Below are 27,185 nucleotides of genomic sequence, written 5' to 3'. Positions count from 1 at the left end.
AGCAGGACACTACACCGAAATTCCCTCTGAAATCAGCAAGCAGTATTTTAGAAGTAAGGGTTTGGGGGGCGGCGTTAAGAAATGTATGTGCTTCCTCCACAAATCTGTCTGTGAGAAGCACTAAATCCCCTGGGAAAGGGGAAATTTGGAGGAAAAACTTTGAGGGAAGTAAAACCATCCCAGGCTGCTTGCTGGATTAACACCCAGCAAAAGCAGTTACCCACAGCTGCTTTTATATCCACATCGTCTGTGGATTTTAGCATGTGCCTATTCCACAGTGATTTCTATTCCTACAAAAAGTGAGTTAGTGTAAAGCCACACGTGGTGAAATTTTAAGAGCAGTACCTCATGGCAGTGCTGTGTACACCCGAGAACCAGGTAGTGAATAAAAATCAGCTACATCAGATGTTCTCGCCAAGCTCTTGTGATAAGGGGTAATATTTTCACCCTTTAAAATTCAGTTTAATCTGGCAAATATTTGCCTTCCTCCAGATAACTCGAGGCAGATAGCGTAAGAGCAGGGTGAAGTTGGTCTGTTTAGAGATCTGAACTGATCTCCATGAAGGAAGTTGGCTACAATACAGAGATGAATCACCATTTTCTCCCTGCAGACCAATACTTTTCTTAGTTATTGAGGTTATATTGCTTTTAAAGGATACAGTTTTCCTGATCTGCCAAAAGCACTCTTGAAGATGTATATGGCTTGAGCTGGAAAGGTAACAATTCTGCGGGAGAGCAATGCGAAAGGAGTTTGCTGCCAAACCCTGGCACACTTTTATTTGCACGTGTAGAAGCACACACTGTGAATACAAGTCCTTGTCCCGACGTCTGTGCTCTGCTCCTGCACTTTAGCAGGATCTGGAGTGCACTGGAGCAAAGTCTAATTTCATCCTTTTAACCTGACCAGAGTAGAAAATGTTTGTAAATGAGTCTGTCAGTGCCGAGCTAGTTGATAGCCAATTACCTAATTAAAATGAGAGTATAGCCATCTTCCTTTCCAAACCAGGAGCATGTACTTTGGCAAGCCTGCTGTAGATGATACAGTGGATCCCTAAAGAACTGCAATAACAATAAAGAAAATCAATGTGTCCCGCCGGCTGCCCGGAGGGGATGTGTCCTCCCCACGCATGGAGCAGCATGGATCTGCAGGGCTTTGATGGGGGGCTTTCTCCTGCCACTCTCAGCATCCCCTCACTGCCCACCGGCATCGCCCTCAGGGCTGGCAGCCTGAAGATGCCCCGTGAGCCTGGAGCCGTGCTGGAAGGCGATGGCTGAGGGGCTGCTCCTGGCTGGGACTGCTCACAGAAAGAGCAGCCAGGCAGCACATCCCCTGCCCTGCCGCGGAGCTGGAATTGACTCACCTGATCTGTGCCCCAGCTGCTCATACAGCCTGCTGCGAGGGATGCGTTTGGTCACTACAGGGATTCCCCAGCTTTGTAAATACAACCAGCAGCTATTAGGAGCTCATGGGAAGAGGTTAACAAGGCACTGGTACTGCAAAATAGTCATTTATTTGTGAGTTTCCTTTTACAAACAAACCTGAAGCCTGATGAAAGCTCTGGGATACGAATATATCAGATACTTTTTTTTAAGCAAGTTTCCATGAGTGCCATGGCATGAGAAGCTCCTGATTCCACTTTAGAGAGAAGGGGAAGCACTTCCTATGGTATTGTTTTTCATAGGAAGCTGCTGCTGTTGGTAAATTAAATGTAGCAAAGAATTTATTAGTAATACACTGAACTATTAATGCATCTCGCTTTTTTCCTATTCTTTCATTGCTCCAAAGAGGAGGTTTTGAGATTGATTTCTCTTTGAGACAGAATGACTCCTACTGAGCACTAGTTAATGATTTGAAATTAAAATGTTCATTGAGGTGGCATGTAGGATTAGTCTGGTCTGGTGGCAAGAAGGGATGGGAAACCCCATTTTAGGATGAAAATACTCTGAAATTGGAAGCAAGGACCATTGTTATACCAGATAAGAATGATACACCCTTCTATTAAGAGAATAACAGATTTGAAGCATTTTTGTTGCTACTTAAATCTGATTCATGGCACGCAGCACAAATTCCAGGGATCAAGGGATTTAGATTATTCTACATTATCAGCTTTAGGCTGTCATTTCGTGGTGTGTTTAAGTACACACTGGGGTTGAAAAGGCTTCGTGGGCAAAGGTGCACACAACTGCTCCTGCCCTAAGGAACTCCTCCTGCCCTAAGGTTAATTTTCCATCCTCAGCAGCTCCCCAGTTTTGCTCTCCTGATGGCCACACGAGCTCTGGTGCTGGTGCAAGAGAAATTAATAGAATAAAGATCCTTTGATTATGTGGTCATTTAAATGCTTTTCTCTGGCTCTTTTTAGCCCTGCACCCTGGCTCTAGGGACTTCACCCTGCCCTCATCCCTGCCAGAGCTTTATTTGGGATTTGAGCTCTCCCGTGGACAGCATGTGTGCAGCACATCCTGAAAAACTGCACAGAACGGGAAAAACAAATCTCCTTTCAAATGTGTTCTTCTTCCTGAGTGCCAGGAGTGATGGCTGGCAGTTTCTGTACCAGCAGCTAAGATCGTTTTATGTGTGTTTCGGTCATGTTGAGGCAAAACCAATCTTGTAGAAGTGTCGCTCGTAATGTCGCAGTGCTGCAAAGCTATTGACCAGCTGCGTACCTCTGGGATCTCCTGTCTAGTTTGGGATTGACCAGAACAAAAACAAATCCATCCTAATTGGCTAGCCAAGTTAATGAGGTTTTCCTGCCACTGATTGCTCAGTGGCAAAAACCAACCCCATCTCACACATTGCATGGGCACCAACGTGCAGCCAGGAATGGGTGGGTGACCCTGCAGAGCTCTCAAACAGCAAAGCTGGTCAAGTCAAATGGAGTGGAGACTTCCAGGGTACAAAGCTTCTGTTAACTGACCAGGTGCTGTGTTATTTTACCCTGAGAGTACATGTGGGCAAGGACAAGGTCCTCTGTAGTTTTAGAAGCATAACTTTGTGAACTACATTCAAGCTTTTACAAGTAATTCTAGGAGCAATTCAGTAACACATTAATAAACCATTACCTAATCAAGCTGGCAGAAATGATGCAGATGCAATTATGTCTTTTTATTTTAAAATTTTATTTTTATTTAGAATAATGAAGGAATAGTCCAGACCAAAGGTCCTTTTAATATATTATTCAGCCTTCCATTGTGATCTGTAGCACATGTATAAGAAAAAAAATAAAAATAAAATAAACAAGACAGGATCATGGTGATAATTCCCTGGTATAAGTTATCCACTGGATAGCTGAGGACTTTCTAATCAGGGAGATTATCTTTAGTAGCCCTCAGAGTGGACTTTTTCTAATCCTGTTTTGAAACAACATAAACCTCGAGCTCCTGTGATAACATCCCAGTGTTTAGTTAAGTTCTGTGCGTAAAGTATCTCCTTTTGATTTGAATTTTGCAGCTGCCTCTTGGTCAGTCTCCTAATGATGAGTTATTTCAGGTTTGCCCTTTTCCATAGCATTCATGGTGCCAGACCTCTTCTGTAGCCCACACGAGTTGTCTGTTTCCCAGTATGTTTCATGTTTTACTGTGAAAGGACCTGTTTTGTCCCCTGGACAGTTTTCTGATACTCTCTCTACTTTTCCCAGTAATAACCCTTTATGTTTTAGGGATGCAGTAAACTTACGAGTATTAGAATGTGTTTACTGGCAAAGAGGCTCTGATCTGTGATGCACTGGGGATTCGTAAACAGTTACACAGAAACAGAAAACTCAGCTCTAATGTCCACTGAATCAGGCGGGAGTCCTTCCATCGACTTTGCTTAGGAGTCTAAATCAAACTGCACTAAAAGCTTTTTGCAGAAATACATCTCCAAGTGGAAGTGGATATAAAACAAAAGTGGCTTTGACTTATTTAATCATTCATTTCCATACTGTAAGAAATGCAAAATCAGGGTTTAAACAGACAGAGAAGCTCATTTTCTGTGTTCTGCTGCTAAGTGTCAGCAATGTTATGTTTTTGTAGGCAATAGCTTTGCATGCTTTTGTATGTCACTGCCATGGAAAACAGACTGCCATAGCCTGCTGTTCCTAGCCCCTCTTTTAGGCCACCATGTAGTGAAGCAGACTGTGGAACTGACCCAGATGTGAAGATATTTTTGATGGGGAGAGTCTGATGGAGAGACACAGTGGTGTCTACTCTTCACGTGTTCTCACATGCAAGTTTTAATCCCCCAATCAAACATACTGCATAGCCACAGGAAACAAAAAAATCTGCTACCAAATACACTTTTTATTTCATTCCAAAACATGTTCCTTGCTGTTGGCTGTCTGCTGGACTCCCAGAAGCAGCTCACTGTGGGGTTAGGCCATTGTAGGCACAAGGAAAGTGGAGGACTTACACCAGAACCCTTCCTTTCGATTGCTGCCTGCAGCATTGTATTAGGAAGCACATCTCTAGTAACACAGTAGCTGGTTTATTGATGTTCAGGTTTCCAAATCCCTTTAAAACAGTGGCAATGTAATCACTGTAATTCCCAAAGTGAGAAGCAGAAGGTGGGTTTGTTTTTTTCTTTTCCCTTTTTTTTCTTTTTCAATTGCATTGCCTGTATAGAGCTGTTCAAAATTTAATCTAGTAGCAAGTTAGCTCCTGCATGAAGTAAATTTGCTGGACATCCAGAGAGACTGAACAGCACAGTAAAATGCGAGCTTTTCCTTTTCTGTTTTAGATCTTGCTGTTATACCACACTCAGCTTCCAATTCACAGCCGCGTTTTCCTTGCCTCCACAGCACTGATTGCCTGAATCAGAACCCCAAGACTGATTTCAAATGTGGTTTGAGACATTTTAGCCTCTTTGCAAGGCCCAGGTGAAAGGAGGATCATTACCAGCATTTAGGGAGCACTGGTGTGCTTTGGGCCGTAGACGTGAGGACCACAGACATAATGTTGTTAACATACCAGCTTAGGCAGGCCTGCAGAAAGCAGGCTGCAGCCACCGTGTTTGCTTGAGGTTTCTGTGGCAGGCAGTATACATGATAGCAAGGCTCATGTTCTCTGCAGCACATTGTACCTGATCGTTTCTGTGTTCCTGGCTTGTCTACAAGCAGCAATACTGCTGGCTGCAGGCGTATGCCAGCCTCAAGCCTTTGGTGACAGCGACAATCAGGGTCAGCAGCCGGCAGCTCGGCTGTCACAACCACCCCTCGCTGCTGCTCAGACCTCCCTTTGTCCTCTGAACAGCTCTTGAAGTCGGCTCTTTGGCAGAGCAGAATGACAGTATTCACATCTTACAGGTACTTGCAGGAGGATTTGTGGAGTGAATGTTCAGTGTTTGATCTGTAGCTGAGCGATGTTGTCTGAAGCCCACTCGTGTGAGAAGCTGCAGGCCGTGCCCGTCTGTGGGCCGCAGCGCTCCTGGTTAAGCGTGCTTTCCATTTCCAGGCCTCCCCTTCATTAGAGCTCTTGTAGCTGTTGTCTAGGCTTTGGGGACTGAAGAGGGATGCATCTCCATCCCTCAGCAGCAATGCAGAGTGAAATATGGCTCACAGCCATACATCGCATACTCGCCCTGTATGGGCTGGTGGTGTGTTGTGCTGTACGTGGCAGTTCTGAGAGCTCCGACTTCCACCTGACCGCTGGGCTGTAGTTGCTCTTTGCCGAGCACAGCTTCTCTCAAAGCTCTGGGGTTATTAATGTGTTATTGGACTAGTCTTCTGGTTATTCTTGTCTGATTTTCTGTTTCCAAGGAGTGGATTTCCCTGCAATTCCCCCTGAAGCAACTATTCCTGTTGGCTGAGGGGAACAAAGCAAGTCTTCAGGATATCCTTTGCTGGGAATATAAGGGCTAACTCTCGGAAGGGTCTGGGTTCTGCAGTGAGGCAAAGGGGGGGAATTACCAGCATCAAGTCCTTCCCTGGGCGGCATCTTGTCTGATGCCAGACGAGGACTTGCCAGGAAAGCTGTGTTCAGGCCTCGTCTGTCTTTACAGGCACGTTGTTGTAACTGGGTTCTGACCCTGTCACAGCAAAGGGAACCAAGCGGCATCGTACAGCAGCCGTCTTCTCGATGTAAACACGTATGTCGACGCTGTGTGTGTATATCTTCACCCTAAACATGTCGCTTATATTTTGTGTCAGTTTGCTCTAAGGAAAACTGGCACCTCATGGTGCAACATGCTCCCCGTGGAGAAGAAAGGATATCTTGGAGCTTTAATGCTGGTGAGTGGCATCTGCAGTGAGGGAAACACAACCTGAAGGGTCCTGCCAAACAGGGAGATACTAGAGAAATGCAAACAGTGTGAGTAATCAGGTTCACACTTTTAAAGCACTGATTTTGTTCTCATTAATGTGCTGAGGATGCGAGCACACAAGGGTTGGCAGTTATGGAATTCTCTGTTTGATCTCATACTTCGTTCTGGTCTGGGGGAGCTTTCCTGGCCATGTCAAAACAAACATTTGTAGCTAAGTCCAATTGATGTGGTGTGTTCCCAAGCCTTTTTTTTTTTTTTTTTTTTTTTTTTTTTTTTTTAATGCTCCTGGGTTTGATGCTATTAGTATATCACAGCTTTGCACAACATATGGAACTGATGGTGTGTTTCAAAGCTCCTTACACTTGTCAGAAACTTCTAGTCTGCACGATAGTCTGGAACCCAGTGATCTTGTGTTTTGCACTTGGCAAAATGCAGTAACATGATCCATCTGTTGGCTGTTGAATCAGAAATGAAGTAAAACAAAATCCGTGCAGAGGGTGATATAGCAGCATACCTACAGTAGAGTTTGTGATAATGAGGATTTGGAGGCTAAAGTTCTGCGCAAACAATTGCATTGTAAGAACTCATCATCCGTCAAAGGAAGAATGTTTTAAATCATGTTGCTGAGATTTCCCAGGGCCTCGGATTGCCCTGTAGTCAGACATCTCTTTTCCCTTGATCACATCACTGTGTTGTGTCTAAGCTCTCAGGTTCAATGATAAGCTGTGCCAAAGGATCTTTGTTCTTGCTTGGCTCGTATGGTGCTGTAAGAAAAAAATCACTCTTAGTTGTGATAGTAGACTTTCAAAAATACCTTTAGCATAGATAAGGTCCTGTAAACAGGACACTGCTGAAGCTGGAAGACCCACATGGGTTTGAGATTTCTGTAGTTCATCTTGGGCAGGTCCCTTTTCCTGTGTCTTAATTTCCTTACCCCTGAAGTAGAAATTAATGATATTTAACTTCCTTTCTAAATTGTCCCAAGCCTCACTGTGATTAAATGTGCTGTGTATGTGCTGAGGAGTATTATTATAGCATAAAGCTGTAATGAAAATGAAAACAATCAAAGAGGCACTGGAAAAACATGTCTTTGAGACAGTGGGGCTGGATGGGCTCTTGGAAGAGCCTTATTCCTCTGCAGGCAGATGTCAGAGGATACCAACAGCAGCTTGAATAACACGAGCCCAAGTCCCTGGTGTAGAAATGGCTCCAACAAATCCCAGCGGAGCAGCGTCTCATGCAGAAAGAGCAGGATTGTGCTTGCACACACCCGTAAATTATCCCATCTGAGTGAGCTGGGTGTTCTGGTATTCTCATTGTTTGGAAATTTGTTGTTGGGAGAATATTAACAACCTCGCAGCACATAGTTCTCTGCTGTGTCTAGGTGGATTGCCAGTCCCTTGAGGCAGGGGCTGTCTGGGTTTGCCTTCCACACAGCCAAACACATTGTCAGCACTCAATTAGATGTGGATATATGGTTTCATGCTGACTCAGAGCTCAAAGATAGCCACTATTTTTTTTCTTGTTGAGCATCCCTGCTTAGAGCAAGTGAGCTATTTTTACCGGAACCTTTCTAACATTTTTCCTGATAGGAAAAAATAAATCCTGCACGCTTGAAGTCAAAACCAAAAGAAGGGATCTTTTCCCGGAGGTGTCTGTAATGTTCTCAGCCTTCCAGTAAGGGAGAAGTGCAGTCCCTGCGGGTGTCAGTGTCAATGCCTCTTCCCTCAGGGTTACACTATGTGGGTGACCTGGGGGCAGGAGAGCCCCCCTCGGAGACACAAGCAGCTGATCAGTCCACATAAGAAAAGAGCAACGGAGACAGAGGCAGCAGTGTCTTAGGAACCAAGGGGTGCAGAGCTGATGGGTCAGAGCCCTTACAGGCAACAATTGCAGAGCAAAGTTGGTAGATTTGTGTTTGGAGGGAAAATGAGAGAAAAATAACAGCGACCCAGCCTAGTTCCAGTAGGCAGAAACATTCTGGGGCTGTTAGCTCAAAGGTCTGTGCTTTCTCTTTCTCCCCTCATCTCCTGTGCTTCCACTTCTGGGCTTTACTTTCCCGGTGGTTACAGACAGCTCTCCACAGGGGAAGGTGCTGGCTGAGCGGCAGCTCCCTGCCTGCAGTCCCTGAGAGATGTCAGAAGCACACGAAGTACGCAAAGAGGCAGGGGAGGATGCTTTCTATATCCACTGTGTGCTTGGCAGAGGAGAGGGAAGGGAGTGTAAGATAGATGGTTTTTAGAGCTACGCATTTTTGTAATTCCAGCTGTGCACAGAAAAAGCTGGGCAGTGCTGGCTATGAAGGTGCTCGTGCACCTGTACGGGGTGGGACAGGCATTCAGAGGCAGAAATAGACACCAAGCCGTCCTGTTTGGCAATTACCCTCTTCCTGCATTCTCACCACGGCTGGCATTTTAGTGGCTAAGCCACAAAGGGCGGTATGAAGACAAATGTGATCTCCTTTTGAAAATACCTGTACTTAAAAGAACCTCCCTCCTGAGATGGCATTCGTTATGTGTCACACGGTAATTTGCTCCTGCAGAAATGGATCTCAGCTCCACCCGGCGCTGGGACTGAGCCACTTTTGCTGGCACTGTTGGAGATGGAGCACTAAGAAATTAGCTGCATGGCGTACTTAATGGTGACTGACGTTGCTATACCTGCCCACAGCTGCTCTGAATGCAGTCCCTGCCTTTTCAGTGTCTTATCCCAAATCCCAGTGGATTCCTAACTCTGCCCTGGCTTGCTCTGTACGTCTCTTCAAGAGCTGGTAACGTTCTGAGAGGGCTTTAAGTGGAAATGGAAGAGGAGCTGTTGATTAGGAAGAGGCAAATGAAATGCCAGCTTCTGTCACAGTTCTCTCGTAACACAAAAGATTTGTGGCAGGGGGTTGATCCGGAGCAGCAGCTGCTGTGGTGTCACTGGGATGCTCACAGGAGAGGGTGAATACAAGAAGGAGAAAATGCTGTGGGAGAGGCAGAGGAGCCAGCCTGGAAGAGGCTGGCACAAGCACCAGGCTCCTTTACTGGAGTACACCCCTCTGCATTGTGCTGTGGCCTTCTCTTCCCAGCTGAATGCACAGGTAATTTCCCGTTTTCTGGATAAGATCTGTCCTTCATGGTGTTCACTTGTCTTAGAACCCCAGCTCCTGCTCTGAAGTAAGCCAGGTTTCCATCCCATCTGGTAACATGGCCTAGCTTCATTCACCTCCACTCAGCCATTGCAGTGACTGTAAAGTCACTTTTTGTTTGTTGTAGAGCTGTGTCTAGTGTTCAGGAGTCTCATCTGTCATTTGCAGGAGTAATTGCAAAAATTGATTCATGGGAAATGCCTGTAACAGGCAGATCATTTTGACAGATCGCACGGCCATCATACTCTGCATTTATTTGAGTCAATCAATGCTTTGATGCATATTTGGGTCATAAATACTCTGATAGCAATTGCATTTATTATTATGACAGCTGTGTTCTATTATCTATTATTTATTAGGTTCTGTTGTCCTTTCGTTTTACACCTTGTGGAGCTGTCAAGTTGGCTGTTTACTGGTGACAAAGCTCGCGGCTCATTTCAGAACAGAACCGTCCAAAAATAAATTCTCCAAAGGGATTTGAGTAACAGCAGGCTATATGCTGTTGGAGAGGCACTGGACGATCTTTTTTGGGTTTGTTTTACTGGAAAGAGCAGGTTTGTGCGTTTTTGCCTACTTTTGCCCAAATTCCAGAATTAGACTTCACATTTATCATCCAGAGGTCATTGAAGCTAATAAGCCGGCTGATTAATGTGAATTTTGGATCACACCCTGTGTGTCTCAGATTTGAATTAATCGGGTTATTCAATATTTGAAATGGTGGGATGCTGACTTGGATGTTTCTAATTTTCCCTTAGAAGCTCTTTTAGCTTTATGTCTTTTTACATCATAAAAACGGCAGGAGATCTGATTGTGAGGCGAATGAATTTCGGTGTCCTTCCAAGGGCAAGGCCAAACTGCAGTAGGCAGAGGCAGAGTCATTTTCTGCTCCTCATTCCCAATAAACAGCCACATACCCTGTGTGCCAGGAGGCTGCACCAGCTTTGCGAGGTGCCGAGCACATTGGTGTTAATTCAGGAAAAGCATTTAACCACGGAGCCGATGACTCTAAAGTGCTTAATATAAGCGTGTGCTTAAGTGCCTTGTTGGACTGGGGCCAGTGCAGTTAGACCCTTGCAGTGCTGAGGTTTGTAAGCCAAAATTTGTGCTAGCTTAACAGCAAGATCGTCCGTACTATTACTGTGATGTAATGCTGCACGTACTTCTTTTTGCATATGAACATTTCTGTGTCTTTATCTGTTTATTTTACTGTAGGAGCAAAAATAGTAAATCTGTAATTCCCACCATAAACATCACAGTGCAAAGTTGATATACAGACAATTGCATGGCTTACAAAGTAGATGTAAATGGGTATATATTATTTATAAAGCAGCTTTGACATCTTCATATATTAAAAAGGAAGAGACATTTAGATCATTTCACAGTTGAGCATTCTGCATATTTTTGGGCTATCATGTATCACCATCCATGAAAATTTCATAATTTGTGTCCAAACCACTTTAATTGTATGCATACATTCCAACCAAAGGAGTGTGCAGCCTGCTCTTGCCTTTTTTTTTAATTTATTTTCCCCCCACCCATTTCCACTCTTAAAATAGATGGCTAAGGTAGGACACTGCCAAAAGCCCACCCTGCCTTCCTGGAACTACCCAACATGAGTCATAACTCTGTGACCAAAGGTGGGTCCCCAGGTATTCCAGTGTCCCACCCACATCCTCCCGGGTTAGCTGAACCCAAGGCAGGCAGTAAAAGCCAAAATTTATCCTGGGATAACTAAACAGCACTAAAAGCAGTGTAGTTGTTCTCATCCAAATCTCTCATCAAATCTCTAATGCAGACAAAAGCCAAGTATAAATCAGCCTGGTTATTTCTGCAAAGTTCCACATGAATTGTGAATATGGGGTGACCACCGTGTTTTAGGTGTTTTCGGTGGTGTTACAGGTCTAGGCTGGAGGAGTGAGCTCTGAAGCTAAGGAGATTTTGCAAGGAATATTCTACCAGGAGCCTCATTCCTACATGCCAGAAGGTCTTGGGTTAACGCTTGTTGTTTGTTTGTTTGTTGTTTGTTTTTTTTTGGTGGGGAAGCCTGAGGGAATGGGAACTCATAGCCTTTCAGTTAAAGACATCCCTGGCCTGTGAGGGAATTGTAGGTCAGAACTGTTTCTTTTAGTGAAGTAGTTGCTCAGGGACGTGTGAAAATACAAATTCCATGCTGGTGAAAGCACCTAAGGAGAACTAGAGCTTTCTGCCTAACTACAGGGCTGGTGCCAGTACGGTGAACCTGGTAGTGAAAACTTTTTCCTTACTGCCTCATGATTGCCTTAAGGTACTGGCAGGATGGATGAAAGAATTTCAGTTTTTGTGGCCTGTTTCTCTCTGGTTTCTGCTGCAATGACCAACAAGGAGCCCATGTTTTGCTTTCTGTTTAAAATTCCTTTCAGCCTTCACTTCACCTTCTCAGGGATGTTTGTGCAGAAGCTCTTCATTTATTCTGCCCTGGTTTTGCCAATCCCTGGATTCTGTGCTCACAGCAGACGGTGAAGGGCTGGTGTTTTCAGACATAGCACAAGATCAGTGCCTGAAGTTTCTCTGGGAATGAGAAAGCTGGTTGATTAAGAAGACACTGACTTCTGAAAGCCTATCAGATCACCTGACTTTGTAAGCCAGGGCTGCAGAACATCTAATTACATGGAACTGCTCTCTAGAGGATTTGGCTTGCAGAAAATTAGTTTTCATGTTCTTGGCCTGATGTTTATTAATGATTTCTTTCCTTTTCTCCCTTTGCAGTTTTCATCTGCAGTTTCATGGTTGCGGCGCCCATCTTTGGTTACCTTGGGGACCGTTTCAACAGAAAGATCATCCTCAGCTGTGGGATCTTCTTCTGGTCAGCCGTCACTTTTTCCAGCTCCTTCATCACTGAACAGGTAAGATCTGTGTGTTCAGGGGTGTCCTGAATTGCTGGACAATACGTTCCTAAAAACACCCGTGACATGCTGCTCGAGTGGAAGGTATCCCTCGGGTGCGTGTTGGACATATGGTGTGTTGTGCTGCCTGGCCTCTCGTGGTTGAAGTGTGATCTGGGTAACTGTTCTTCCCTAACTGTGAAATCTGTTATCCTTTGATCGTGCACATTCATAAAAATAACAAGTGAGACTTAGCGAAACAACAGTTTCTGTTGATAGAAGAGTTTTGTTTTGGGAGAGATTCTCAAGAAACTTTAAAAGGCTTAAAAAAGACTTGAAAACAATCCATGGCTATACAGTGGGTCTCTTGTCCTCTTATATCATAGCAGAAGCCATTGGAGTTTGTTGGGAAGTCTGCTTATGGCATGTGGGATGACAAATGCATCAGTTTGTTTCCTTTCTGTCAAGGGAAGTGGATGATAGCACGGAGATTAGACATAATTTTAGCTCCTTTTACACTAGATGATGGATATGTCTGGGGAACTGATGATGGAGTTGTCAGGCTTGCTTCATTTTGTCAAGCTACACACAGCATCCCTCACCTGCTTTCGGCACAGCCACAGCACCCCATTTTGAGGACTCCTCTTTGTGTTCTTTTCCTTGCCTATCAGAGACACTTAGAGGAAACAATTATCTGGCAGATTCTCAGGAAGAATATCCTCTTGTTTAAATCATATTATAGAGGAGGTTTAATTGCTGCATGTGGCAACATTCCTGGAGAGACAAATCACTGCTCCTGGTAGCATCGGACTGATTTCCCCAAGAGAGGCAGGGGCATTCCTCATCCTTTCTGCCCAGCTGCGTTCCAGAGATTTCAACAGTTGGGTCACGCCTAAAGAATGACAGCCTAAACCTCTCCTCCCTGCTCCCTCCTGCCCACGCACGTGCTCTGCTGTTTCTAATAACAGAGAGTTTCCACCTAAAACAGGCAGTGGCAGTCACATGTCTGTCTGGCTTTCAAGCTGGCTTGTCACTGTGTTGCTAATAAAAAACGCATATGGCCAAGTGCAGAAGCCTTTAACTCCTGTAAATTGTTCAGGTTTATAACTGGGCAGGAAGCATCCTTTCTAAAGAAAGAACATGTCATCTAAAATTAGGCTAGCTTTAAAAAAAAATAAATCAAAAAAAAAAAAGCCACCCACAACTTTCTTTTCATGACATTTTGCAAAATCAGCTGGATTGTAGCCCAAAGAAGAGGGAAGCATTTTTTGAAGAACTAATTGGACTTCTCACATTATGGCCATGCATTCAGGCTCAGGTTCTCAGCAGTCTCACTGCAATGAACCTGGTCCTGTAGTTAATGTCTTCTCCTCCTCTGCTTGTTAGGCACTGGACCTGGCCTGATGTCATTTACATTTTCAGAGCAGATTTCTAGTTTAAGGATTTGGGGCCTCTTAGCCCCAAAGGACTAATATAGTAAGGATTAATATATATCGTCATCAGTATACAGGAGCTCAGAGTGGAAGTGGCATATCTGTAGCCAACGAGAGGGAGAATAATATATATAAAGCTGGATTGTGTTGGAAATCCAGACCCCAGTGTTTTGGAAGTGACAAAAGAACCACAATCAAATAGCCTGATGAATTAATTTCTCCTGGATTTACATAAATACTAACTCTGGACCCAAACTACAACCTTGGATACAAACTCCCCCATATCTAGAAAAGTCTCCTCTACTCCTTTTTACTATAGTCCTGAGCTCTACCAGGTGTTATGGAGTATTTTGCAGCTGCTGTATGGCTGTGCTCTACCCAGTGGCTGCAGCAGCTGAACAAGGTCGTAAGCATAATCACAACTTCACGTGGTATCCCTGCCACTTCGGTATCCTTCTTGGAGGTCTGATCTCTAACTGTGAGGACATGCCACATTGAACAAGGTGAATTCCTGAAATACTAATGAGAACAAGCATCAGAGAAAAGCTGATGCAGTTTTCTTTTTCTTTATGCAGTGACTAACCAGGCATTTTTTCAGATTTTTCGCTTTTAAGATTCATTTAAGGAGCAAAACACTGGCTTTTCTCTCAACATTTTTTCCTCCTTTCTTTTAAGACAGTATGCATGTTTGTCACAGAGAAAGGCTAGGAGCTGAAATGCGAAGAAACATTTGCTGGCAGAAATAAAAGCAGTAGGGAGGCTACTATAAGTAGATAACGTAATATAAGTAGATACATACTATAAGTAGATACACATCCAAGTTAGCATGAAAACCCGTGGCTAGAAAGAGCAAGTTGGCACAGGCAGAGCCCATAGAATCCTGTACAGAAAACTCCTTTATGTGGTGACAACAAAAATACTGAAAGAGTCCAGAAACTACAGTCATTCAGTAGAAATAGCAAACCGTGTCTTCAGGGATTGCCTTTCTTCAAATTTTGACAGTGTCTAGTGCCCCGTGAATGCTGTCACTGTGTAATTAATAGAGTACACATCCACATAGTGTAGTACACATCCACATAGTGTAGGTTTGGAGTGTAAATGGAAGCAGACAGAGGCAGAAAGCAGCTACAGTTCTGGTGGACACTGAAGGCACACAAATTGTAAAGGTTTCTGGCAGTGTGTTGATAAAATTTGAATGTATAAAGAACAATCAAAAGGCTGTAATTTGAGTGAAAATGTAAATTATTTATAATATATTGTGGAAACAAGCATATAGAAAAGGACATTTTCATTTGTCCTACTGTCAAATTATGCAGTAAGGAAATAACTCATGTGACAAGAAAAGAACATGGGGGAGATTATTCATCAAGTAAATGAAGAGTGAATCTCCCATCCTCCAAGATCTAAGTAATAGGCTCTCACAGGACAGAATCAGTCCAAAATTTAAGGATTTAAGGCTAGTTTTAGAGTGTTTAGGAGGTGGTGGTTACAGAAAACAACAATGCATCATGCATAGCAAAAATAAATAAATAAATAAACAATCAAAGTAACGGACCCAAATAAATACTGTATCAGAGAGTAATTCCATAAATGCACTCGGTTTCATGGATGAAAATAGCTGGCGATAAATTTAACTAAAGGAAATCATCAGAAGTAACATGACTGCGATGATATTGAGAAGTTCACATTTATGCTATTGAATAATGGAATTTGACAATTTACGTCAATGCACCACTTCTCTGTAGAAAAATGAGAAAAGAGTCCTCCAGCACTTTGTCTCTGATACCTGCACATTTCTGCTCTATAACACTGTTTAACACTTCCTAAAATAAAAGTTATATAAAAAGTCATTAACAAACTTGTTCATTAATCTAAAATTGTTTAAAGTTGTTACATATTTAGGCAGATCTCTAGATTAGCTCTGTTTATAGAAACTTCAATAAAGCATGTATATATCTTAATTTGTGTTTTGTAAGTATGAACACCTGCTTAGAAATGACTTCCCTTTATGCACGCCTTTTAATTAGTTCTGCACCTGCAAGTATACAAATTTTGGTACTTTCACCTGCAAAACCATTTTTTTGTTGATTTAGCTTCTGGCAACCATTTGGCTTTTGGCAAGCACATTGGGGTTGTTGGTTTATGCTTCACAATAAATCAGCAAAAAATAATTGAGCTGCTTGCACAGTGTAGAGTCACAGCACAGAGAAATTCACCGAGCGTACAAACCTCATGGAGTTTTTTTACTAAGATGCATTTCCATCCATACAAATAGCTAAATATTTGTCTCTCTCCCTCTATATCAATATAAACTCTGCTTTAATAAGTGATTATTTTTTCTCTAGATAGTGTTTTCATGAGCATAGTACCTGATTACCCGTGTTTTGGCTGAGCATCCTGAGCTGGCTGATAGTCCAGAACATCACTGGGAAGAGTACGTAGCCCCATTTCCACCATTCTCTTGTTCTGAGCAGCTTCACTTGAAGAAATTATCTGGAGTGATCAGGCCACATGCTGAGAGTTTATTTCTGGCTACTCGAATATCCACATCTATTAGTCGTAATACTACTATTAGCTCTGAGAGCTGACCATTTTGGCCAGAAATCTGTCCCGAATGAAAGCTTGTTTTTGGCACTAACTTTCCCACACTTCTTAGCAGAAACTTCTGAGAGCTCAGGACCCCTCTCCCTCGCAGACAGACACCAGCTTCTTAAAGCAAGAAAGAACTTGAAGGTGGAAAGTTGCAGACTATTCTCCCAGTCTTGTGAAATCCTGCCATTTCCCACGTGAACGTCATGAGTAAAGCATATTTCTGTGTAAAAGGGATGCTATTTAACAGATGAGCAAAGTACTCTGCTAAGAAGTTTGGCTCCAGTAGGTTGGGAGAACAGGCATACCTAATAATCAAGCAGACCAGGCTGTGGTAATGTGGGTTTGCTGGGAGACATCAGATCTGCAGATGGTAACAAGTTCGGGAATGTGAAAGCAAAGAATAACAAGGTAAACAGGGAATATGCTTTTGAATCCTTCAGTTCTTTGTTAAATATTTCTGTTTAAATGTCAATATAGCTAACATGATACAACCTTCTCATTGCACCACCTGCAAGGTAATCAGTATAGGTATGTCTACTACTGTTTTTTCTTTTTCCTCTTCTTTTGATTTATCTCTGAAAGAGGAAGCAAATAGTCCACTATGGAATTCCAGCTAGCCTGCAGTGCTTGCTAAAGTCCTGTGTTTCAGACTTGACAGATCTATATTTATTGCCAAAGCTCATCTTTCAAGGAGTGCTGAAAGAGAGGCAGCAAATTAAATGAAGTATGGAACAAATGGTTAGCTGAGTTAATTTTAAAAAACATAAACACAAACCAAGCCCACACCCCTACACACCATGATTCACTCCAAGCAAAAAAGTGTGCTGGCAGAAGTTGTCTTATAAAACATACAGCTTCTGCTCCTTTGTTTCCACTGCATATGATAAATCCCCAGTTTGAAAACCAGAAGCAAACAAAAGCCTGAAGCCATCTTTTTTGTATGTAAGAAGGGAACTGAGTGTTATCTGGGAATCACTGTGAATTGCTGGAATGTTTATAACCCATTGTTTCATCCTATTATTTTAGAGGGGAAGTCTCTTTTAGAAAGAAGGCAAAATAGATTCTCCAAGCACCTTTGCACAGTCTGTTATATATACACTCAGTCCTTTCCCTCATGTGCAATTCTTGACTCCTTGAGTGGCTGTTGCAGAAATCTGTGCTGGGGCTGACACGGGATGCTCCTGGACAAAGGCTCTTGGCTGCCTCTGGTGTATTTTGCCAGCCCTTAATGTGGCACTGGAGCCCTACAGATGAGCATCAGCTATTGACATTTGGATTTCTGCATGCTTGCCCTTTTTCGTGACTTCTCTGGAAAAATATTGTCCCCACATACTTTCATATCCCAGAGGCAGAGATTTGAGTGGGTCATGCACTACAGTAGCCAAGGCTCTTGCAGCCCTGTGCATAGTGCTGGTATTGTACCCTGCTGCTCCTCCTGGTAGCTGTAGCCCAGTCCTGCTTTGCCTCTGCTCTGTTAAGATGAGACGTGATGATCTGCACATCCCTTCCTTCCCCCCAGCTATCAGAGCTCCCTCCTCACCATGGCAGAGCTGCTGTGCTGTGGGATGGCTCACTGGGTCCCAGGTGAGGGAGGATGCCGTGCTGAAGCTGGGTGGAGGAGAGGGAAAGGATAAGGGCTCTCATCATCTCTCTGCACAGACTCCACTGCAGAATGAAGTTCTTTAGGGACGGAGTCTGCATCACTTTCCCTAATACCTGAGAGCACTCATATTAACTTGCATGATCTCATATGGATTATGTGAGGTGGATTGGAGGAAAACTGTAAATCATTTTTTATTCTTTCAATAATGAAGCATTGCCTGGGCTGGTATTCAGGTGTGCTGGGCATCTGTCATGTCTGCTAGGGTCTTCAGCACAGCTGATACCAAATACTGCATGGGAAACTGTCTTCTTGTAAAAGCAACATCTTCTCTCACACAGACAAGTGTAATGATTTGAACTCTTGAATCGTGGGTCCTCATTGTTCCCTCAGATTTTGCTGACTTAGGACAGCAGAGATGGGAGAAGATTTACATAGATGCAGTAGTTGCAGCTTGCTGAAATAAAGTGAGTGTAGAATTACCAAATTACCATCGCGTGTTTGTCCCTGACTGCTTTATACTCCTACCCTGTCCCTTTCTACAACTTGCAAAGGAAATTATAAATGAAAAGCGGGTTAGGGTATTCTCAGAACATCAGCCCCCAAAATATCAGCCCCCAAAAGACAATCAATGAAAGAAGGAGGCTTTTTCTAGGTGTTACCAGAAATGCAAATGGTGTATTTTCAGCTTGGAGTGGTTTTTCCCTCTCCAGTATTTGTATCTATGTATCTGCAAAGCACTTGGGAAGAGTTATTGAAAACCCAGCTGGTGATGGCTGCCAGGAGAGAGTCAGTATAGCTCCAAAGCTTATTCAGAAAGCTTATTCATATGATGGAAAAAAAAAGGAACTTAAAGAAACTATCATAAGGAATATCTCTACCATACATAGCATTCCCAGTCTACAGTGGGTCTGGAACAGGGCCGGTTGTGCTCTCACCTTCAGGACCTGAGAGCAAGCAAGGTTACAGCCCCAAGTCTCAGCTCCCCAGAGGTTGGGGCAGTCAGACACCACCCTTTGCTACCTATTTTGGGGTTAATAAATCTGAAATAGTGCAAAATCTGAATCAAATCTGTGGATGCTGAAATAAGAAGGGATGCTTCTGTCATTCAGTGTTGTAACTCACCCGAACTGATGCATCCTGTTGCCAGTTCATTAAAGCGAAGGCAGCAATTTGCACAGAAATGTCAGAACTGCTCCTCAGAGCTCGGGCATTTTCTGGAGCAGGTGGACAGAGGTTTGTGCTGGGAGAGAATCCAGAAATAGGCTTGAGGCTATATCCTAATTTGCCTTAGGTCTCTGCGAGGGCTCCCTGTAATTGCCTTTTTCAGAGAGCCATTGGTTATCTGGGTTATTGGAAAATGTTTAAATCATTATCATTGGGTCTGCGACTGTGGTTCTGATTCAGCTCGTCCTTTGGAAGTCTGTGGGAGCCTTTTCTGTGTCCTTGTGGGAATTGAGTCAGACCCTACATCTTTTTAATCAGTATGCTTACATTTGGTGCTGTTTCATTGGATCAGGAAGATGCCTAGAGACACCAGCTGGGGACTGTGGTGCAGGCATGAAAGATCTTCACAGGCTGAAGACCTTTACAGCTTTGTCCCATTGTTATGAAGAAACCTGAATTTACAGTCTCTAGGTTGGAGAGGAGGAAGGGTGAGCTGCTGTGCCTGTTAATGGATGGTTTGGAGGCAATGCCTGCTTGTAACTACCATCCTGCCTGTCCTGCTTTTATTGTGTCTAAGCAGGAAATCTCACCTGAACCAGTTATTTGCTGAGGAAGCAGAGGGAGGAGGGTGTATTTATTCCATTGCCAGGCTGTGTGTGTCTTGGAAGCATTCCTTCTTGTGTTGCCTGGCAAAATGTATACTTGTCATACTGCAGCAGAGGCCTCACACCAGAGCATGCTGATGGACCACAAAAAGGTTGTCTTATTGCTTCAGTGCTGCCTTATTGGAAGTCTCTAAAATGCTTTAGCATTGTGCTTTATAAATAATTATTACTGCATCTTAAGGTCAACCACATTCAGAACATCCCCAGATTGGAAGAAAAGGAAAATGTTCCTTAAATAGACTGAGATTGAACCAGTTGGGAAAAAAAAAAAAAAAAAAAAGTGCTGCATGTGAGCTTCCAAGCAGACCTTGGAATATAGAGTAAGGAATTACCAAATGTTGTATCAGTTTGATGTGGTCCTTGCAGTGGTGGCTGTGATCTGAGGAGCACAAACCACTCCTGATGCAGTGTGCCCCCATCGCATGCTGTGCTCCAGCGCTGGGGAAGTCTGCTTGGGTCAAACGAGGAGGCAAACAAGGAGGCAAAGCAATCTGGATGGCACCGGGTGATCCTGTTCCTTTGGAAGTAAGCTTCCCAGACAACTGTGTAGTGAAGGTATTGGCTTATGTCCCCTTCTGCTTCACTAGGGTGCTCAAATACAGGTCTGGAGAGATGTTACTGTTCGTTTGAGGGTGCAAGCTGATGTGCAATTAGCATGGATGGAAATGAGGCAGTTTATGGCCAGTGTTCTTGAAGCTTATGACTTGGAAAGAAGCATGATGCTTCAGGAGAGCTTGATTAACGATGCCTGACAGACAAAGAAAATAAACAATTAATTCCACCCAGTTTAAGGCTCATTAGGGGGCCTGGAAACAAAGCTACTCTATTAACAGGGCCTTGGTGGGGCTTGAAAGTTGGGCATATTGTCCTGGAAAACAGGATGCAGGAGAGAGAGAAAGTGTTATTCAGCTGCTTTGGCTTGTGTTCAGATGCAAAAGGATGGATTTGGGCCTTTTTTTTTTGGTTGAGCTTTAGTTACCTACTAACAGAAAAGCCTGGGTCACACTGTAGGAAGTGTAAGTGATTCTTCAGTAGCCCACACACTCCGCGGCCTCCTGGGTTGTGCATAAAGGCTGAGAAAAGGACCATTGTGCTCCAAGTAATGTGCAAATAGGGTGAAGATGGGAAGTGTCTTGTGGTACCGGGTGCTAAATCAGTCTTTTGAAGTGCTGGCATTGCTTTTTAAATGCATAAAGTTCACATGGTACACAAAACACTGGATTTGCAATTTGGATAACAACGAATTAGAGTACTAATCTCAGCCCCATGTAATGCGTTTGGAGCTGGAAATGCCTGGGAATGGTGCTGATCATCCTGTCTGAACATGATGGGCATGGTCTCATGAGAAGATAGTGACATAACAAATGCATTTAACATAGTTAAATGGGATTGTCATTTTGTTAAATCAGCTGGCTTTTGAGAATGAAATGAAGCTACAGCATGACAAAACCTTGCCACTTTATAGCGCTCCAAGAAGCATGTAACAACTGTTTAAAGAAGATCATGAATAAGAAGCTAGGTAGGAGGAATTGGTAAATGCATCAGCTTCTCTCTGGAAATCTGATGCTAAAAGTGAGACGTCAGTCAGATGTAAGCCAAGCATATCGTAAGGTCGGCCTTTCTCACAGTGCTCGGGTGCTCCCGGATCCTGGCTGAGTCAGCAAGCCAGAGAAGTGTGAGAACAGAAAGCAAGAAATAAAATTCGCTTTAGAGTCTGGAATGATTCCAATGTTTTTTCAGCAAAGTTGCCTACAAGATCTGCCGTGCTGGTGTACTTAAGCCTATATTGTGTACAAAGGAAAATATGCTAAGAATCGGTGAAACAACCAAGTTGCTGGGGCTGTAGCTTTCTTTGAGGTAATTTTATTTAAACCTTGAGTTATTCCATTCCAGTGTATCCTTTATTGACTATTAGAAATCATTCTACCCTTGAAAATACATATAATTAGTACAAAACTTTCACACCTGGGTGTCCCAGTCAGTTGGCTGATGCTTTTTTCAAAGGGTGCTGAGAAATCATAGTTTTTGCAGTTGTCTCAGGGAGAGAAACATGGGGTTCTGCTCTCCAAGAAATTTGATTAAATTTCAATTTAAAAATTGATCCAAAACAAAGCAAAGCATGATTGAGCCAAGACAGCCCATCGGGTTCATGTGGTTAGATCTCATAAGTTTCTATAAGCATCAAAGAAGGTGGAGATCTTGTTAGCGTTGTGTTCCACTGCCTGTAAGTTTTTATTCTGAAAAAAAACCTGCTATTTGTTTACAGCCAGGTTGCCTGGATTCAGTCTCTGCTCATGACTCATCCCGTGGCTGGAACACGCCAGCCTGTTGCTGCCTGTGAATACTCTTCAATGTTGTGTATTCCAGGTGATACTCCAGCTACTGTTATCTGAAAGATTGGCTGTCAAGAGCCTTGCATGGTTTCCACAGTTGCAAAACTCTGCTGTGGTTCTCCCAATCTTTGTGATTACGTTATGGTTGCCTTGGCACGTCCTGGTGAGGGAACGGTGATAATGGCTAATGCTGGAGATATTTGTTGCAAGCACCACTAAGTGTGTCCCGCATGACAGATTTGGAACAAGAAACAACAGTTTGTTTCCGACCCAGAACCACTAACTTTTCTCAGGGGAGCACTTTTGGAAGATACATTCTGGCCAAAGTGTGTGTAATGGTGCTGTAACACGGATAAATGACCACTATTTCAGCCATCTGAAATGTTACAGGCTCCTTTTTTGTCTGACACCAGATCCACAAGGATGAAAAGAAGTGCTTTAACTCAGTGTCCTAGCAAGCACTGGCAACATGGGACACTTTACGATCCCTGTGATTTATTTGAAAACATCAACCTTTTTCTTTAAGGTCTATTTTATAAGCAGCTGTGCATGTAGCACTCCACCAGACAGTGTTCTGGTGCATAAGCAAGCTGCTCTGTTACATTCCTTCCAGTTACATTCCAGACCCCCATCTTTAATGACCAATATTAATGACCAAGATTAAATTCAGAAGAACATAAATCCCAACATTTGAGTGTCATGTAATGTTTTTACCAAGTCAGGTCAATCAGATGAAAAGCCCTTCAATTAGAAAGCTGAAATCCAGCTTTGTCTTAACTGAGGCTTTTGTCCTGGCCTGGTGGTGATGCTTCATCACCCAGTATCTTGTAATTACATTACTTAATTAGATAGAGAATGCGAATTAGGCCTTTTTCTTTTTCTTTTTCTTTTTCTTTTTCTTTTTCTTTTTCTTTTTCTTTTTCTTTTTCTTTTTCTTTTTCTTTTTCTTTTTCTTTTTCTTTTTCTTTTTCTTTTTCTTTTTCTTTTTCTCTTCCTCTTCCTCTTCCCCTTCTCCTTCCTCTTCCTTTTCCTCTTCCTCTTCCTTTCCTCTTCCTTTTCCTCTTCCTTTTCTTTTCCTGCCCCAAAATGACTGAAAAGTAATAGAAAAGTCTCTTGGGACTGCCACTGGTTTGAAGAGAGGCCAGTGATGGGAAGCTGGATTTCAGAGGAGCTAAGAAAATCTTGGTCCTGATTTTTGTATGTGTGGAGCACACAGCAGATCCCTGCTGGCTCTGGGAAGCACCATGGGAGTCTTGCTACTTTCAGGGTATTTTTGTTTTTGTTTTTTCTCCAGAGTGCTTAATTAGATGCTTCACTTTAGAGCCTATCTGTAGGTATCCAGTTGTTAAACACTTTAGTTGCTGATTGAAGTGCATGAGAAGTGAAAAAGTAGCATCTTATAGTCTTTATTGGTTAATCTTACATACTAAATGATAATATAAATCTCATAATATAAGATCACTTTAATCAGCCAGTATCTCAAGTAGATTTCCAAATAAAACTCTCCACATTCAATTAAGTGTGCCTGAACAGGCCACCTGGGAGAACTAAAGCCATTAACAAATACTAGAGACAATCAAAGGAAAGGTGAGTGGACTTTGTTTCATCTCCCTTGCTAAATTCTATGTATAAATATGTATTTAGTTCTCTTTCTCCTTGCTGTAGTCTCTCTTGTACTCCTTGGGGGGCTCTGAATACCAGATGAATTTTCCCAGAAGGAAATTGTTCAAAGGTGAGGAGCTTAGAGTTAAAAGTTGGTAGGCCACTGAATGCATCCAAAATGAGCCAAAGTTTTGAAGTGTTTGACACAGTGTAGTTGGATGCAATAGAAGAATCAGATTTGCTTTAGAAACTGTAGTGTAAATCCATCCTAATTCAAAGGGTTATAAATTAATGCTTGAGTAAATGACTGAACAAGTGTGCTGAGGTTTCAGTAACTCAGCAGCTTGCATCTTGGTATGGTGTACTGGTCTTGGTATGGTTTACTGGTCTCACCTGTAACATGCTTGTAACCTCCAGCCACCATATAATAAGCAGGTGTGAATTAAATGAGCATATTCTCTAATACATTTATTTGCTTTGCCTATCTATCTGGAGAAGCAGGTTGGATACTTGAAGGAAGGCTGAGAGCATTTTCACTTCAGTGTTTAACCTGAAAGTAACCTGCTCTGGAGAATTCAGGGGAAGACCTTTGGGTACGATAAGCGTCCTTCATTGGACACGAATATTTAAACTTGTACACTTCCTGTGCCCAAGAAGATCTCAGGGAAGCCAAGTGAAGAAAAGCCTGCTTGGGGTGAAGGCGACAGAGACGTAGTAGATAAGATGTTGTCTGTCCTATGGATGTGAGAATTTGAACAGCTTACCTTTGCTAAGGTGGCATCCTTCCTCCATAACTGTGCTCCTAGCCCTAGAGAGCCTGTAGTGATGTTTCAGAAAAGCTAACTTGTTGCTCTGTTATTACTGTTCACTGTCCAGTGTGCCATGGAATGGGTCGTGTCCTTCACTTCAAACCAGGCAAACTGCTTGGTCAAGCTCTGATGTGTGCAGGGGTACTTGAGCTTTCAGGCCAGGACATTCAACTACTGGAGGGTTCTTCTCACAGTAAGCTTGGCTGATGGAGATGCTGTTCAGGGAGGCAGTGGAAAGCCCCAAGAACAATTTTGGCATGAACCTGAGCCAATGTATACTCTTGACATCAAGTGTGTTTGGAAAGACCTAGAGGACCTTTATTTCTGTACCTAAAATCTGCTTTACGAAGCTTTGAATAGCCTTCATCCTCTGAAAAGCAGCTTTACAAATTCTTGCTGTCTTTTCCATGTCATCAAACAATACTGAGGAATGCATAGCTCCCTGGGGAGGCTCAGACTCAGCCTGCTGTGTTGCTTTAATTTCAGAGCTTTTTATCAAAGATTCGATCCAACCCAGAGCTGCAGTGAGAAATGCTGAATAGGATGTGAAACACAGGATGAGGACAGGGCTGTATGGCCTCCCACTTCTATCTTGTTGAGGCCTGCAGCTGGAGACAGTGCAAGGCCAAATGTTCTTGTAAGCCTTTTCAAGATATCTTCTAGCCTCAGATATGGAGGAGAAAAGGTTCAGGGGGATCCTATCAATGTGTATCAATACCTTTTAGAGGGCAGTAAGGGTGGAGCAAGACCCTTCTCAATGATGCCCAAAGGAAAGATGAGGCAATAGGCATAAGCTGAAATAAGAAAATTCCATTTAAAGATAAGAAGAAACATTTTTACTGTGAAGATGGTAAAATACTATAACAGGTTGTCCAGAAGCTGTAGCTTCTCCATCCTTGGAGATATTCAAGACATGATTCTGAGCTACCTGTTGTGACTTTGAGCAGGGGACTTGGATTAGGTGACCTGCAGAGGCTTGCTCCTTCCAACCTCAACCATACTTTGATTCTGTGATGTGCGGGCAAAGGAGAACGGTGTGAAAATGATGAGGAAAGATGGACTTGGCTTCAAGAGTTCAGTTTGAAAGGAGGCAACCATAGAACTTAAATCCAATAGTGATACGAGGTACAGGAGATGTTGTGTGCAGCAGTGACTTACAAGGCAGTTGTGGTTATAAAGAGATGGGGAGGGAAAAGTGGTTATGTGTAAGTGATGACATGCACTACAGGGGGAAAAAAGAGGGGTCTAAGCCCACTTGCTTCTCTGCAGTGGACCAAACAGCAAAAGAACTGGCAACTGCAGTGAATCTCCCCAAGCTTCCCTGCCAGCACCACTCATGTCTGTTAAAGGAAGAAAGTCACGGTGGAGGTGAGAAGAGTTGTTTAGAGCTAGCAAGACAGATAGCTGTACTATGAACCTCTAAGTGCACTTCTATCTCTCTATTAAAAATACTAAAATAATAGACAGCTGAGTGCTAGCAGCTCACACCATTACATCAGAGCTGATATTTCAACAGCCTGTTGCCAACCAGGCTCCACACAAGCATGCACCATGGCTAGGCCATTTCCATGCCACACAGACTAAACATAAAGCGGCTCCTTTCAGTTGTGGGAAATCCTGAAAACAATGCTTACCCAACCTATTGAAGCAGAAGGAAAATATCTACCAACAAAACATCTAGTGAACAGTTCTGCTCCCATGGTTTTATATATCTTGTTTTCTCTGATGGCAATCTTCATGACTGATTAGTTAGGAATACTTGTAGATGAAGGCAGATATTTGTCTTCCCTCATTCTTGCACAAAGATTTCCCTGACAGTAAGAAACCAAATGGCCAAAATTTGGCATGAATATTCAGTTGCTTAAAAGTCTAGGCTGCACTTGACAGAAATACATCATCTTCAGGACTGGCACAGGGAGACTCACAAATGCTGAATATATATCCCCTCTCTAGCTTTTCATAAGTTTGATTCTCTTTTAATTGAAGGACAGTTAGGACCATTCACACAACAAGGTAAGAGGTAGGATTTTGTGGTCTGTATCTAGATGTGACACACCATTGCTATTCAGTGTGTGAACCCAGGACTTGCATCCAACATGGAAAGCCAATGCCTTTGTTAGATGTATTCAAAATGTATAAAGCTTTGGGAGTGCACAGAGCTGGGAGATGTATTTAGGCTTATCTATTCGGCTGTAACCTTTGCCATCCTCCTGAGATACGGAATGGAATTTAAAACATCAACATCATCATTTAATGCCAACTTGTCTTTCGTGACATGTGAATGTTCCTTTCTGACTTGGAAACTTTCAGCTTCTTAAAGGTGGCTCCATCATTGCTGGGAAGACTAAAAGAAATGCTTGGTGTCTAAACAAATATCTCACCTGCATTTGTAATTTCATTCCATTGCTCAGCTATTCTAGTGATTCTCAGCTAATGAGCTGGAATTTAAACTGTGAGTTTAGAGGAGCCAATGCTCTTAGTCACAATACCGATACTCAGAGGCATACTCCTGTTTTGGTTTGCATCATGATTAATGGCACAGCTTTGTGTACCTGTGGTAAAGGGTGTGGTGTGTCATCTTTAACCACTTAGATCCCTGCAAAATGCTGATAGGGCTAGAAAAACGTAATGAAATGCACCAAATGGTGTTTGTGTGACCAGGGCAAATGTTTGCATGTAAATGCAGCTGTCTGTCAAAAGCGACCACAGTTGTCCAGCCCTTGAATATTCTTTTGAGCTCCTTGGGCTTTACTTCGGG

At 43.0% G+C, this 27,185-nt stretch overlaps 1 protein-coding gene across 4 annotated transcripts in view; it reads left to right on the top strand.

Annotated features, from left to right (window-relative positions):
• The window catches only part of LOC116497222 (protein spinster homolog 2), a 134,773-nt gene that overhangs the window by 48,757 nt on the left and 58,831 nt on the right, over nt 1–27,185 (top strand). For all 4 annotated transcript variants that reach the window (XR_004254089.1, XR_004254090.1, XM_032200864.1 and 1 more), the window contains exon 3: nt 12,111–12,247. Coding sequence is in view for 2 of the 4 variants with exons in the window: in XM_032200864.1 (XP_032056755.1) it covers nt 12,111–12,247 (137 nt within the window). In the remaining 2 variants the exon portion in view is untranslated. The remainder of the gene's footprint in view (nt 1–12,110; nt 12,248–27,185) is intronic.

The sequence above is a fragment of the Aythya fuligula genome, chromosome 20 (genome assembly GCF_009819795.1).
Source record: "Aythya fuligula isolate bAytFul2 chromosome 20, bAytFul2.pri, whole genome shotgun sequence".
NCBI lineage: Eukaryota > Metazoa > Chordata > Aves > Anseriformes > Anatidae > Aythya > Aythya fuligula.
Note: the sequence above shows the minus strand (reverse complement) of the source record. Positions and strands in the feature narration are given on the sequence as shown.